This window comes from Mustela lutreola, chromosome 3 (genome assembly GCF_030435805.1).
Source record: "Mustela lutreola isolate mMusLut2 chromosome 3, mMusLut2.pri, whole genome shotgun sequence".
NCBI classification, from domain to species: Eukaryota; Metazoa; Chordata; class Mammalia; order Carnivora; family Mustelidae; genus Mustela; species Mustela lutreola.
Genome location: NC_081292.1, coordinates 4,520,585 through 4,534,761, shown reverse-complemented (window position 1 = coordinate 4,534,761; position 14,177 = coordinate 4,520,585). Strand labels below are relative to the sequence as shown.

At 49.0% G+C, this 14,177-nt stretch overlaps 1 protein-coding gene across 2 annotated transcripts in view; it reads right to left on the bottom strand.

Moving 5' to 3' along the window:
- COL22A1 (collagen type XXII alpha 1 chain) overlaps nucleotides 1-14,177 on the bottom strand; it is a 236,355-nt gene that overhangs the window by 29,950 nt on the left and 192,228 nt on the right. For both annotated transcript variants that reach the window (XM_059165553.1, XM_059165552.1), the window contains exons 47-50: nucleotides 13,109-13,162; nucleotides 11,416-11,469; nucleotides 7,778-7,831; nucleotides 4,380-4,433 (exon numbers count right to left, since the gene is read on the bottom strand). In XM_059165553.1, the coding sequence (XP_059021536.1) occupies nucleotides 4,380-4,433; nucleotides 7,778-7,831; nucleotides 11,416-11,469; nucleotides 13,109-13,162 (216 nt within the window). The remainder of the gene's footprint in view (nucleotides 1-4,379; nucleotides 4,434-7,777; nucleotides 7,832-11,415; nucleotides 11,470-13,108; nucleotides 13,163-14,177) is intronic.

Sequence of the window (14,177 nt, the reverse complement as noted above, 5' to 3'; positions counted from 1 at the left end):
GGTTCTGCTGGAAGCGCGTGCCTCGTGCACAGTCACAGCCACACTTCAGGGCTCCGGGGTGTGTCCACAGACGGACTGGCTTGACTGCGTGGTTCCTTCCCAACACCGCAGGTCAGCTCTGATCTCAGATCCACAGTGCCTGGCACAGAGCGGAAAAGCACTGAATTGCAACGGCATCATTATTAGAGCCGTTGATCTAAAGCAGCCCTGGACTGGACACTTCCTGAAGTCAAAGTTCGGGCAACAGCGCCTCACGGCTGGGCCTCCTGGACCGAGCGCAGTGATGAGGGGTAAGGACGCAGCTTCCGATGGTGAGGGGGCTGGACGCAGGAGCGCGCGGGGCACAGACCCGGGAACACACGGGGCTCAGAGAATGACAGCGAGGATTCTGCGTGGGTTACAGAATGGCCGTGGACGCTTGGCCTTTCTTTCCCTGAAATCTAGCTGAGTTTTCCCCTCCCTGTAACCAACCTCCTGCTCCAAGGGAGGTCTCATAAGCCTCACGTTAATCTAAGAGACCAGTATTCTTCAGGAGTCTTTGCAAATGGAAGCATAATGCTGTGCAAGGGCTATGACAGCACACAGACTCGGATTCCGATCCTGGGCCACCTGCCCTGGGTGGGGTCTGGGAAAAGAAAGCCACAGGCAGCAGGAGAGAGGGGAAACTGAGTCAAACCAGGCAAGGTCCGAGCCCCGCCTGCACTACTAGGCATAAGATGTTGGGCAAGTTACTAGTATTCTTGGCTCCCCAGTGCCTTCTTCCTAAAAAGCAATGCTGGTCCTGCTCTGCTGAGTCACCCGGGCAGCCGAGAACGGAAGCTTCTGCTTGCAGAGCAAACCAGGCAGCGGTAAACGGTGCCAGCCACGGGGGTGCTCCCGCTGCTGCAGGCACTGGTAAAACCGAGCGTGGTTCCTCATCAGTGCCTTCAGCGTCAGGGTTTTGGCACTGCTGGAAAGCCGCTGGGGACAGCCATCGAAGTTTACTGCTGGCCGATGCTCGGTGGCTCCCGGAACTCCTCAGGAGCGCTGCTTCTGCCGTAGCCGCCCTGACCAGCTACACCTGCAGGGCTGCTGGGGGGTCAGGCTACGCTGATCCTCTTCCGCATCCTTTGTTCCCAGAGAAGCAGAGAGATTGGGGGAGGGGCAGAGGGAGAAACAGAATTCCAAGCAGGATCCACACCCAGCGCAGAGCCTATCACAGGGCTCAACCCCAGGACCCTGAGATCATAACCTGAGCCAAAACCTTGAGTCAGACGCTCAACTGCCGGAGCTCCCCCAGGTGCCCCTGCACTGATCCTCTTCTAAGTTAAGAGTCCAGTTCCCGAAACCACTTCCTGTGCATGCACCAGCGGCCCGTGCATGCACCAGCGGCCCGTGCATGGAACAGCGGCCCGTGCATGCACCAGCGGCCCGTGCATGGAAGCCGAAGTTGATGCCACGAGAGGAGACAAGGGCCTCCTTGTCTCGCAGACTCTGGCTGGAGGCCAGCAGGAGACCCCAGGCCTCCTGGCACAGACACGCGGTCCCCGGGAGCGGCACAAGGGCCACTGGGGGAAACGCAGTGGGTAGAGGGTGGCCAGTTGAATCCCTTGAGAAGGAGACGCGGCTCTGCGGGAGGGTAGGGCTGCCCCGCACCGACAGGCTGCTGATTCCTTCAACATCTCCGGGCCTGTGTCTGCACCCTCAGTGAACTGGAGGGACGCCCCCACATCCTGCAGCAGAGGAATACGGAGGGTCTTCTGGTGCAGAGCATGGTGCATAGCTGATGCTTAAGAGAAGATAGGGTGTGTTGCTCTACTTGGGGAGACGCATGTGGGCGCCCAGTGAGGGCCAGCGACAGGTTACACGGTGCCTCTCCCAGCCCTTACCCGCCCTGGAAGCCACTTCTTCTTATTCAGCATTTCCTCTAACCAGTTCCTGTACGGAAATACGTCTGTGTCGTTTATAAGTTGCTCCTTTTACTGAAATGCCTTCTTCCTGCCCCTTCTCACCCTTCTTCGCCTGGACTACTTGACCTTGAACACTCCCCTTGAGTGTCAGCTCCCCAACTATCCCTCCTCTGGGCTCTATGGCCCCCTGGGTCCCCCTGTGTCACAAGCACACCACATTTTGTGTCAGTAGTTCCTTCCTTTTCTCTTTGGCTTCTCCATGAGACCCCCAGGCTGCACACTGGCGCGGATGAGGGCTGGGTCCGTCTGGTACCTTGAACGCTGGCCTGGGTCGGTACTTGGTGCTGTGCTGGTGGGGGGTGGCACAGGTGGACAGAAATGACCAGGTGAGTGGGGCTGAACGCCCTCAGGGCTGTGACGGCACAGGGGCTGAGGGATCCTGATACACAGCACAGAGTTCTACCTAAGCCGCTGGGGAGGCTCGGGGTGCCTCCTGGAGAACATAACGTCCAGCCGGACCTTGGGATGAGTGACTAAGGGGGCCCGAGGCATGGAATGGATGCATTAATGTGCAGAGAGCTCTCTGCATGAGACTTGTGGGGCAGTGAACACCACGCACAGGAAAGCTCTGATGAGTCTTATTGTCCAGGCAGAGGGGGAGGGAGTGTTTCTGAGACAAATGCTGCGGAAGGAGCAAAGCAGTTCAGGGCAGCTGGAGTGGGGATGGGGTGAGAGACAGGAAAGCAGGGTCCGTTCATGGGCACCAGGGAGGCATACCCCCAGGCTTGGCTCAGGTCTGAGCCCCAGGATGGGGTCAGCATGGTACACACAGTCACAGCAAAGGTCAGGTCTCTCTTCTCCTGCGCACGAGGACTTCAGTTATAAGGGGTCAGCACAAAAGCCAAACCCGGATTTTTTCTCCCCAGCGTTACCACCACTAGAATGAAATCAGTCAATTCTTCCCAGCTGCCAGAATAGGCTAGGCTACTGGGCTGCAGTTTAGACTAAAGGGGCTTCACATCCCAGCCTGTGTTTTCAGGTCTGAGCACCCTGCGCAGGTTACTCAACCTCAGGATCGCACGGCTGTAGGGAGCACTACCGATGGTGCCCTGGAATGCCTCCTCGCTGGGTGGGGGACCTTGTCAGATACTCTAGGAGGAAGGGCTCTCCCACAGCAGTTTGTTCAACCATCTGTTTCTGTAATTAGTATTTTCTGTTCATTATGTGTGGGAAGCAAAAACCTGGTCTTCCAGAACCCAAGACCTAGAGCACCGCCCTGGTGAGCAGGCACTCCACCGTAATGTCCCCAGGTCTAGCCAACAGTAGGCTCCTAAACAGAGTTTGCTGAATGAGCAAACCAATCAATGAATAATGGAGGAGGTGGTCACTGATCAAACCATTACACAAATAAAGATGTGACAACAGCTGAGATAGGTACTCAGGAAAAAGAAAAAGAAACTAGGAGAGCCCGCCCTAGCCTGGGGCTAGGGAGCAGTGAAAACTTCCTAGGGCTGATGCCTGGGATGAGTGGGAAGAATCAAAGGCATCCACTGGTGGAAGACGTGACGAAGAAGGGGCATTCTGGATAGACAGAAACGCATGTGCAAAGGTCCTGTGGTAGGGAGAGGAGAGGCTGCAGAGCATTTTAGGAACCAAAGGAAGCCAGCGTGTCTGCAATAAAACACATCGTTATGCAGGGCAGGGGTGGGGAGCTGTGGCCAGTAGAGGCCCCTGCAGTCGGCCCAGGCCAGACCACAAGCCCCACAGGGATTCATACTCCATGGAGACGGTAGCACATAGCCTCTCTGCACCCGTCTTATTAGTAACACCCTGAAGAGCTCCACCCCACTGAGAGATATATTGGATATAAAAGTCCAGAACAGTATTTATAGAAAGAAATTTGGTGGTTATGTATCAAGAACCTCATACAATATTGTACCCGAGAGGTAGACCCCACCTTTGTGGACCATCATACAGAAAACGGGAAAGCACTAGGCAGGCAAACTAGCTTATTACAGTCTTTTTCCAATAACCGTGTGATTTCTGTGGCAACAGAGGAGTGATCACATATATTATGGTGTATTTGTGGGGTAGAGTGTACATAAAATCTGATGAGCTCATCAACATTTAACACCAGTGTGGGGAGCAGAAGCTGTTTCTACCATCCGAGAGGATCGTCAGAGTTGGGCACACGTGTGCGTGGGCTGGCTCAACTCTGCACCTACACATATGTGCGTGTGTGGACAGAGGGAAACGCTATCTACACAGGTCAGCAATGCCTGTTGCATGAGACAATGCATGCAACATTAACCATAACCATACCTGGCTTTGGTTAGGGATTATCCTCATTTTCTGGAGCACTGGAAATTCCCCTAAGAACCATGCATTGTTCTAACAGTGGGCAAATCTATTTTTTGTTTGCCCATTTTTGTAGTGGAGAAACCAGGCATTTTTTGTTTATTTGTTTGTTTGTTTTGTAATACCACTTACTGGGATTCCGGGTAATCCAGACGGGCCTTGGGGGCCAGGAGGACCTTCCTTCCCCTAAAAGATCCAAGACAGAAAAACACCATTAAATCTCAGATCGGCTTTTCTGGAAGTATGTGATTCCATGCAGAATTGCCTTCATGGGCTGTCTTTGGTTGGAAGCAATGGGTGCTTCTGCCTCTTGGCTTTCCAGGCATGTCTCCCTTCCTACCCCCTACAGGGAGGTGCCCCAGGCAGAGCACAATCACATGGGTGGGTGGGCAGAGAGGGGCTCATTTTGGCTGTATGACATAGACTCGGGGGGAATTAAAGTAGGAAAAGTCTGGGGGGAGAAGATATTTGGGTTTGGGGGTCCACAAGACTTGGATCCAGCTCTACACTCTGTCCCTACACTGCCTGAAATTCGGGTCCTCATCATGTGGCTCAACCAGAGCATCTGGGGCTGTTGTGCACACAGGACCCAAAGCAAGTGAAAAGGTGACCAGTACCTGAACAGACGGTCTATTATTACCGTCCTCTTGTCTGGAGGATCCCAAACTTTCTACCACTGGTAGGTCGCTTTTAGTATATCTTTCCCCCGGGACACAGAGCTTGTGTTTTCAAAGACTGTTTGCCCAATTGCACTAACTCATACTTCTTTCTCCATTATATTCATCAAAGATGCACATCACTGCCAACCAAGGCTACTAAATCAGATGATGTCATCAGAGCCATCACTTCTATCTGCGTGAACATTCTGACGTCATCTGTGTCTCTACCACCATCAGAGGCCCTGACAACTTCACAGTCTCTCCCATCACTGTTCCTTCCGCGATAAAATGCTGGCATCAGGTTTTACATTCTCATCTACAGGCCACACCAAGTGACATATTCATAAGGGTTGTGATGTTAGCTTCTTGCAAAAAAAGCAAAAAGCAAAATTACTTTGACATTTAATTCACCTTTATGCAGATCTTATATATCATCCCATCAAAAGTGTCCAATTGGGAGACCCAAAGGACACTTCCTTTATGAAGTGTTACTTAAACTCAGTAAAAACTCCACAACTGAGTCTTATTTCCACCCTGAAGAAAATGGAAGATAACAGTCACACGTCATGAAGAGATGAGAACTTTTGTCATCACCCTGGGAACAGATGAGGATTAGACCACATTGGAGGTTGACTACTCCTTCGTTAAAATGTTTTCTCAAAAGCAGTAGCACTTGATACAGTCATGTTGAAAGGTTTCCTTTAACTTTAGAAACTGGAATGCTCAGGTCCTGTGTTTGCCCCGACAACAATTTGGTATGCCCTGTGTCTCTGTAACGTGACAACCCATGATATCTGAGGTTGCCTTGACACAGCGCCACTTAGACCAACACGAAATAACAACAGGGGAAAGCAAAACCATCCACCACCTCCCATCCCAGAGAACCTACAAACGTGCAACCAAGGAGATATTTTTGGGTCCACATAGGACAAATACTCAGTCATCATTAGGGATCTTTGGATATTGATAATAGAGCTCCCTGGATTCCTCCTGAATGTCTACTGTTCCAAAGACCTCAGGGATGGAGCCACCATTGGTCAGCAAACGGCAGCCCTCTGCTGTTTTTGCAAATAAAGTTTTATCAGAAGCCCTTTGTTGACCTGTTGTCTGTGGCTGACTTCACCTTACCAAAGCAGGGCTGAGTTTTTCCAACAGAGACCACATGGTCCATGACACAGACATATTTACAGCTTAGGGATTTTTTGCTTCTACTGGAGGATGCACAAGGGGTCCAGATGCTTGTTCTTAAACCTGTTTGCATTGTGGAAGTTGTAGTTCGCTATGGAAATTACACAGTTTAATTATTCATTAGGTAACCTCATTAAACTTAGGTGGACAAAGAAAAAGAGCGATCTTTAAGTGAGGACTTCAAAATACATTATAAGGATAACTCACGATCCAGATCTCTGTAGCAGGATAGCTATGAAAGGTTAGAAAAAATACCCTAATGATCCAGGATCCAGGATTCTATATTGAAATCGTCCCACGGGTGCTGCTGTACTCTCAAACCACCCTTAAGAAGGGCAGCAAATAGTGACTGGGGAGCTATTCCTGTCATAAGGATAATGACAAGAGAGTCCGTGCTGAGGACCCAAAGTCAAGGATGGTCGTCATTCTGGGTCGAAAAGATTGGCTCCTGGTTTGTATGTTTCAATTCAAAATACAATGGAAATGTTTTCCGCTTGTATCTTTTTTTTTTAAGCTCATCCCAGTTAGCGTTCTTTATTTCTTTTTTTAATTACCAACACTCGTTACTTATGCTAAGAAGATCTGGAGAATATTCTGGTTTGTTGTATACAGTGAAGTAACAGGACCCCCAGACAGCTCCAAGCCCAGCTGTCGCCCGCCTCAGGGTCCCCCATGATAGAATCAATGTCTCATTCAATACAGTTTAACTCCCAAGTACCTGAGGATTCCTGTCCGGGTCCTGCATCTGATTCTCCTTGGGCTAACAGTTCGTTTGTTTTGTTTGATTATTTGTTTGGTTGGTTTTTAGTCCATTTGTTTTTACAAAACAAATTTTTTTGTTTTGTAAAAATTGTTTTGTTTTGTTTTGTAAAAATTTGTTTTACAAGCAAATCCTTTGCTGTCCGGGAATCGGTAAACAGCAGGTGGGCTGCTTGGACAGGACCGGCCAGATGAGGAAGGAAAAACCATCCACCTGGCTGGGAACTTTCAACCTCAACACCCCTGGGGCCCACCCTGACCGCCCCACACAGAGGGTCAGTGTGGAACCGAGGGAAGAACACGGAGTTGGGAGTTTCCCAACTGACTTCACTCTGGACCTGGAACTGATTTCCTGTGTGGCTTTGGACCAGAGATCCAGTCCCACTGGGCTTTGTCCTCCCCATCCCAGGAGGGGGAAGCTGTCCTAACTGCTTCCTCAAACGCTCTTGACATTGGAGTCCGGACACCCTTGGGGTGACCTGCTCACCAGCCAGCTTGGAGCGTGACCCCTTTCTTACTTCTCTCCCTTCTTTGGAACGGTTGACTAACAGGGGGTCGGTCCTCCTGCCTGATGTGCCTCCTGATGCACGCCGTAGCCTCGGCGTGGGTCAGCTCCAGCCTCTCCACTCCCCTCTCCCTGTTGGGAAAGAATCACACTGGCTGGAGCCTGGGTGAGCTGGTTGTTAATGGAATCCTGGAATCACAGATTGCCACATCATTCATCCAAACCTGTATTTTTGAGGCAAGACACTGGACACCAATAGAAAGCGGCCCCTTCTGTGGTTTCCTTGCAAGACCCTTGCTGAATACTGGGTGTGAGTGAGCCACAGAGGTAGGGAGGCCCCGGGGCAGGGCTGGCATACACCTGGGTTCTGGGACACCCAAACACAGACTCAAGGCAGGACAGCCAAGCGAGGAACTTACCGGCAGCCCTTGGACTCCTGGAGGGCCAGCGACGCCAGCAACTCCGTCTGCTCCCTGAGGATGACAGAGCAGGGCGTCAGTGGCGGAATCATGAGTGTCTCTCTGTGCACGAAGCCCGGGGAGCACAAAGGTGCGAGCCAAGCCCCTCCCCAGCAGCTGGAACCCTAGGTACTCCCGGGGGGCTTCTGCCCTCCCCAGGAGGAAGGGCTGGCCTCTGGGAACACAAAGATGCTGGGAGCATGGCAGCCACATTGCACGAAGGACCAGAGCATCCACAGTCATCCCTAGGACAATGGGACAGGGTCTCACTTCAGAGTGGACATTTTCAGCTAATATCAGAGAACATTTAGGGACAGAGGCAAAAAGGAACGACTGGATTTATGGTCCAGGTCAATAGGGAAAGCTATTGGTTTTGTCAGTTCAAGGATGGGAAACACATAGATCCAGGAAGAAGGAGCTCTACACAGGTCAGTACAGCAGAGTGAGCCCAGACTTGCCCCCCCCCTCCCTGCGGGCTCTCTCCAGGGCTGCTCCCCCTGCCTGCAATCCAGTCCCCTGGGCTCAGAGCTCATAGCATGCCCTGTTCCCCGTCTCAGTTCAGTGAGAAATCACCTGCCTCCCAAATCGAAAATCCAAGTCCCTGCCCCTCTTAATAACGCCTTTATGCCGCTCCTAGCTTTTGCCTCCCTCTGACATCCCAGTGTTGATCGATTATTTGCTTTACTGGGAACTAAAACTGTTCCTTGGAGCTAGCAGGAGCTCACTTGTTCTTAAATAAATGAGTAAAGGAAAAGCTGGGCTGGCTGGCAGATGGGGCAGAGAGTCTTTAGACGAACAAATACACTGCTTCTTTCTAGCTTTGGGCATTTAACTTCAGTTTCCTTGTTGGTAAAGGGGAGAAGTGACATGATCGCCCAGGCTGTAAGGAGGGTCAGGAGGCGTTGCCTGCAGAATGCTTAGCACAGAACAGAGGGTGTTGGCTGGGGTGCACCCTCCCCACGCCAGATCCTGGGTCCATATCCTGCTTACTCCTCTGCATCTCTCAGATCCTTTGTGCACTGGAGAAAAAGAGAGGACCTATTTCACTTGAATTGTTGAGAGGACTCAGTACGGTCCTACATAGAAAGAGCTAGCCAGCACTGGCGCTCACTAAGGGCTTTCCCCAAAGTGTTCTCTGTTATCACAGACACTCATAACAGTGGTGTGTCTACTAGCCTGCCCAAGACCACAAGCACTGCAGACATGGGGGAACAAATAAGCAAGATCTTGCATACTTTACTGATGATACCTTCCCAGCAGCTTTAGGTTTTTTACATACACTTATCGAGTGCCTATGTCATAGCAAGTGCTGGCCAAGTTTTAGGGCTACAGAAATGGCTGTACCATGGACCTCAAGGAAATCTGATACAGCTATGGAAGATAGGTCTTATTTGCCATGTCGGATAAATGCCCCAGGGATAAGATGCAATCAGATTTGCCTCCACCTCTTCCCCAGGTAATGAGTCAGTAAATGTTTTAGAAATAAAGGATGTCGATAATACGTGCATACATATCTCAAGGTTCATGCTTCCCTAGCTGGGCTGCTGCTGGGAGCCTCCACCTCTAGTCCAAACCCCAGCCCAACAATGGGGTTTCTATTAGATTCTTCTATATAATTTTGCCAACCCCCCCCAGCACCCTGTACCCTGGAACCTAGCTATGTTGTAATTAAATTCCATACAGCGCATTGGGAATAGGGGAAGGGTTTTCTCTGAAAGAAGGATGCCAACTGAGCACCAGGAAATAAGCTTTGGAGTAACAATAATAAAGGAACTTTATCTGTTTGGTATCTATGTCCCTGGTTATGGCATCTGACATAGAAGCACACAAAGAAACAATGCATAAATGACCAAGCAGGTTTCCTGCTCTCGAGTTGCTTCTGTATGACTGGCCACTGAACCCAGATGGACGGGTGACTGGCATCCATTCCCAAAAACAATGAACAGACCAGGGCATGCATGGCACAGAGCAGGAACTCAGTAAGAATCAACTGCATGAACTGACCACATTGATCAGTGGGAGACGGAGAAGCTGCCCTCTGATCATGCCCGTTTCTGAATCCCAGATTCATCATCTAGCATGAGAACCAGTGGCTAGGAGCCACTTCCTACAGCTGCCCTAGGGTCCAAAGGGCAATTTCCAAGGAGAGGAGAGCACGGCTTCTTTTGCACTGGGGATGCGTAATAGGGTTTTGAAAGACCGGGATGGGGAGGGGAGGGGGCTTTAATAGATTTTCTTGAACCTAAATGGCAAGAGCTGAACCATCCCCTGGAAAGGCGGTTTGAAATCCTGGTCACAGCAGAGACACACAATGAGGCGTGAAGACTGAGAAATGGGAAAGGGTGCTCACAGCACAGGCCTCCACGCAGGGAGGTGGGAGTGAGCTGAGGGTCTGAGGCTTGAGGTGAGCTCTCCAGCACACTGGGAAAGCTTTAGTACTTTTACAGTTAATGTACTTTTTATGAATTTGCTGTAAAAGTCAGATTCGAAATAAAAGATGCAGTTTCATACTTCTGTATGATCTTATTGGAAATATACATTTAAAACGACCTAATTTATTCTAAGAACAAACATACTTACACTTAGAAGTCATTTAGAGTTGTTAAAAAGAAGACAAAGAAAGATTAACAGCATGCATTTGAACTTCATGATCTTAACTCAGCCTCTGCTTCTCTACTGATTATGTCCCTATTTGAAGTGGGTTCCCCTTTAGTTGTCCATTAGCCATTACAAATGATCCCTCATTCTGCAAAGTCTGGGGGGCCAGGGCTCCTGGAGAACCCATGGGAAGTTGCAGGCGGCTGGTCCTGGCTAGGCTAGGCGAGGATGCTCATTTGCGCTGCTCGTTACCATGGCTACCTTAGGTGGCTACGTAAGCAACAACTTCAAGACTAATCTGCGGGCAGTTCAGACCAAAGGGAGATGAAATTGTTAGAAGAGCATCGGTCAGCGTCAGTCACTACCAAGGAAAGGAAAACCATTTGCTCAGGGGCCCGTGGGGATAGATGGGAAGATAATTCACCAAATCTGTGGTTATACTGATGACAATGCCTTCGGGTGATGATGAATGAGCAGCTGAAGATGGTAACAATGAATAATAATAACTTTGTTGTTATTATTGTTATTGTTATTAATTAAGTAAATCCAGGAAAGTCTGTGTTTTTAAAGACACTCTATGATGCCCAGAGCCTCTTGCCATGGGACAGGATCCTATGCAAGACAGGAACCTATTTCTCCATTTCTCACTTATGATCCTAATCTTACACTTTTCTCAGGTTTCTCATCACATGCGATAGATAGAAATTAATAATATATGAAGCCTGCCCACCTCTGCCAAGCTCCCCTGGTCCCAACAGCATTTTAACTGAACTGCCCAGGAGCACCACCTATTCAAGTCACTCCATCCTTGACTCCATTGGGTCCCATGGGGTCAAGTCCCCATCCTTGACCCACTGTCCCTCTGGGACCTGCACCTTCTGTTCAGCCCCTGGACACCTTTAAGGTATCAGCCCAGTCCTTAACAAGGCAGGTCCAATGAGCATGGGAACCTGTTCCAGCATCAAAACCAAGAGAGGAGGGGATTCAAAAGCATGACTTACCCGTGGCCCAGGGCTCCCAGGGGGCCCCATGAAACCGGGAACTCCAGGATGACCCTAGGAAAACACAAGAGGCAATTCTTCAAAGTGACCTATAAGAAGCTTTTCACTTTGGTGGCTAGTAAATTTCAGACAACAACCCAGAATCTGACTTCTAACTCCAGTAATGATTTTAGATAAAGGCACTGGCAACAAAAAGACTTTCTATATATGTATGTGTACATATATATGTATATGTATGTGTGTGTGTGTGTGTGTACTACTGGTGTATTTCCAAGTATCCAACAATATTTACAAAAATGAATCTCTCCTGAGAGTGGATTTGCTTCTACATAAAGTGAAGGAAGATGGTGTGGGGAAGTCACTGAGGGCACAGATGAAAACAGATGTGGCCATAGTGGCTACAGGATCCTGTGGCTGGGTGATAGGTATGGAGGTGGGGGGTCTTTTTATTATGCTTTCTAATTTTTGTGTAGACTGGAAACATCCTGTGAGAGCAAATAAAAGCATATGCACACACAACATACAGTCACAACAGAAACTCTGGGGTTACCGAATCATGATACCTCTGCTGTAGTGGAGTTGCATTACGTTAAGAAAGAGATTCTCGCCTCCATGCAGAGCAGAGTCTATGTGTGTTATGGCAGGAGCTAAACAAGCTAGAGTACTGCATACACCATTTTGTTTTCGAACGACAGTGTTTTACAAAAGCAGACACACAACCATGGAAGATCTCCCTGCCCTTCACCTCTATCTCCTGCTACTGGGAAACGCAAGCTGTAACACTCAGGATCGAGTGTACTGGTCTTGAAAATTTGCTGTTGTAAGAATAATCCAAGTATATTTTATTTTTCCAAACACAGATGGAACTTTAGATGAGCATGTTGTTCAGACCTTGAGCATCGCTCTGAACACATCCCCTCAGGAGTGCTTGCTTCACCGTCATGGAACAGAAACCTCCATGATGTCAGGATTTGCCCGTTACTCCCTCTACAGCTCAGAGCCTGGTGCCATGCCTGCCTTTTAGCTGGTTGCAAGGAGCACCGATGGGAAGATGCAGAGAGCAGTGATGGGTGGAGGGCAGGTGGGAGGGAGGAAGGGGAAGAGTGACAGCAGCCAAGCAGGAGCCACTTGAACTGGCAGAAAGGCTGCTGGAGGCTAGGGAGCTGGACTGCAGAATCAGCTGGTAATGCTGTATAAAAGATGACAGGGATGCTGGTTTCAAATCCACAGAAAAGAGGAGTATGTTGTCATGGAAGCTACCTTGCAATGCATTTGGAGAAGTGGTCCAACAAGGCTGGCTGGGCACTGAGCGCAGAAGGGACATCTGTGTAACATTTCCGCTAGTACCACGAGTTATGTGACAGGTACTTGAAGAGTGATGGGAGGGTGGGAGGAAAGAAGGGGACATTGTGTAATGGATGATAACCATTTCAGAGAACTAGACCTCTAAGGGTAAGATTCCAACAAAACAAAACAAAAGGAAATCAGAAAAGGCAGGCTGCTCAGATAACTGGGGAAGGGGAAGGTGACAATGAACCACAGGAATCAAGATGGAAACCATGAAAATGTGGTTTAAAAAAATTCCTACTTCAAACAAAGGAGATCCAAGAGGTGAGGTCAGAAATGGCAGAATGAAATTCATCTGGGAGAAACAGTGATGTCTCTTCAGGTTCTTTACAAAGTAAGTTCTTACCTGGTCACCTTTCTGTCCAGTTTCACCATCGGCACCACGCTCCCCTTTACTTCCCTTGGGAGAAAAAAGAAAGAAACTTATTAGAAATGTTGGTAGAACTACATTGCAAAAGAAAAAAAGTCTGTATGCATTCATCTAGCTCTGGACTCATTTCTTCATCCATTTACTCTTCTTTCATCAAGCTCTCATCCAGTCTGAGCCACAGGCCAGGCATGGCATCCACAGAGAGAAACAAGGGAGTCTGGTTGAAGAACTGCTGATGGAATGGCTTAACTGGGTCATGGGGTGCTGATGGGGGTCAGTGGAATATGGAACTGGAGAGGCAGACAATGCCTCCCTCACTGAGAGCCCTGCATGTTTTCTCCTTGAACCTGGATTGAGCTGCAGGCACTAGGAAGTTTGACTGCTCTCCGTTTCAGAAGGGATTCCTCACTGCAGTCAAGGGTGGGCGGAAAGGCCCAGGACGAAGAGAGGAGGGGCAGTCAGGAGGAAACGGGGATATTTGGGTGTGGGAGGGAAAGGAGCCAAATCATCACAGTGTCTGGTGTGAGGTGGGAAGAAGGAGAAGCTAAGACAGTGGACGGGACAGCACTGCCCAGAAGGCTGAGGAAGAAGACTCACTCCATCTGTATGTATGTGTGCTTATTCCCTCCCTTTCTAGCTGTGTGACCTTGAGTGGGTCACTTAAACCGTGAGTTGTAAGATTTCTTGTTTATCTATAAAGTAGAGAAAATAATGATTGCCTACTCTGTGAAGTGTTGGAAGAAATAAAATCAGACACAACACGAAGCACAGAACATAGCAAGAACTCAATAAACATTAGTTATAATTACTTTTTGTAAATTATTTTGTATTTGAACTCTGGCTTTGTCATCGCTAACCCTGTCATTGGGCAACCTGCTTCACTTCTAACTCCTTCTTTTAAAATGAGAATAATAAAAACAGAACCTTTGTCATGGGATTGTTGCGAGCATTAAAATAACCGAAAATCTACAAAGTGCATAAGCCAGTACTGAGTTCATTGTTAGCTATCACTCTTCTCATCATTTTAGTCATTACCATCATCTGT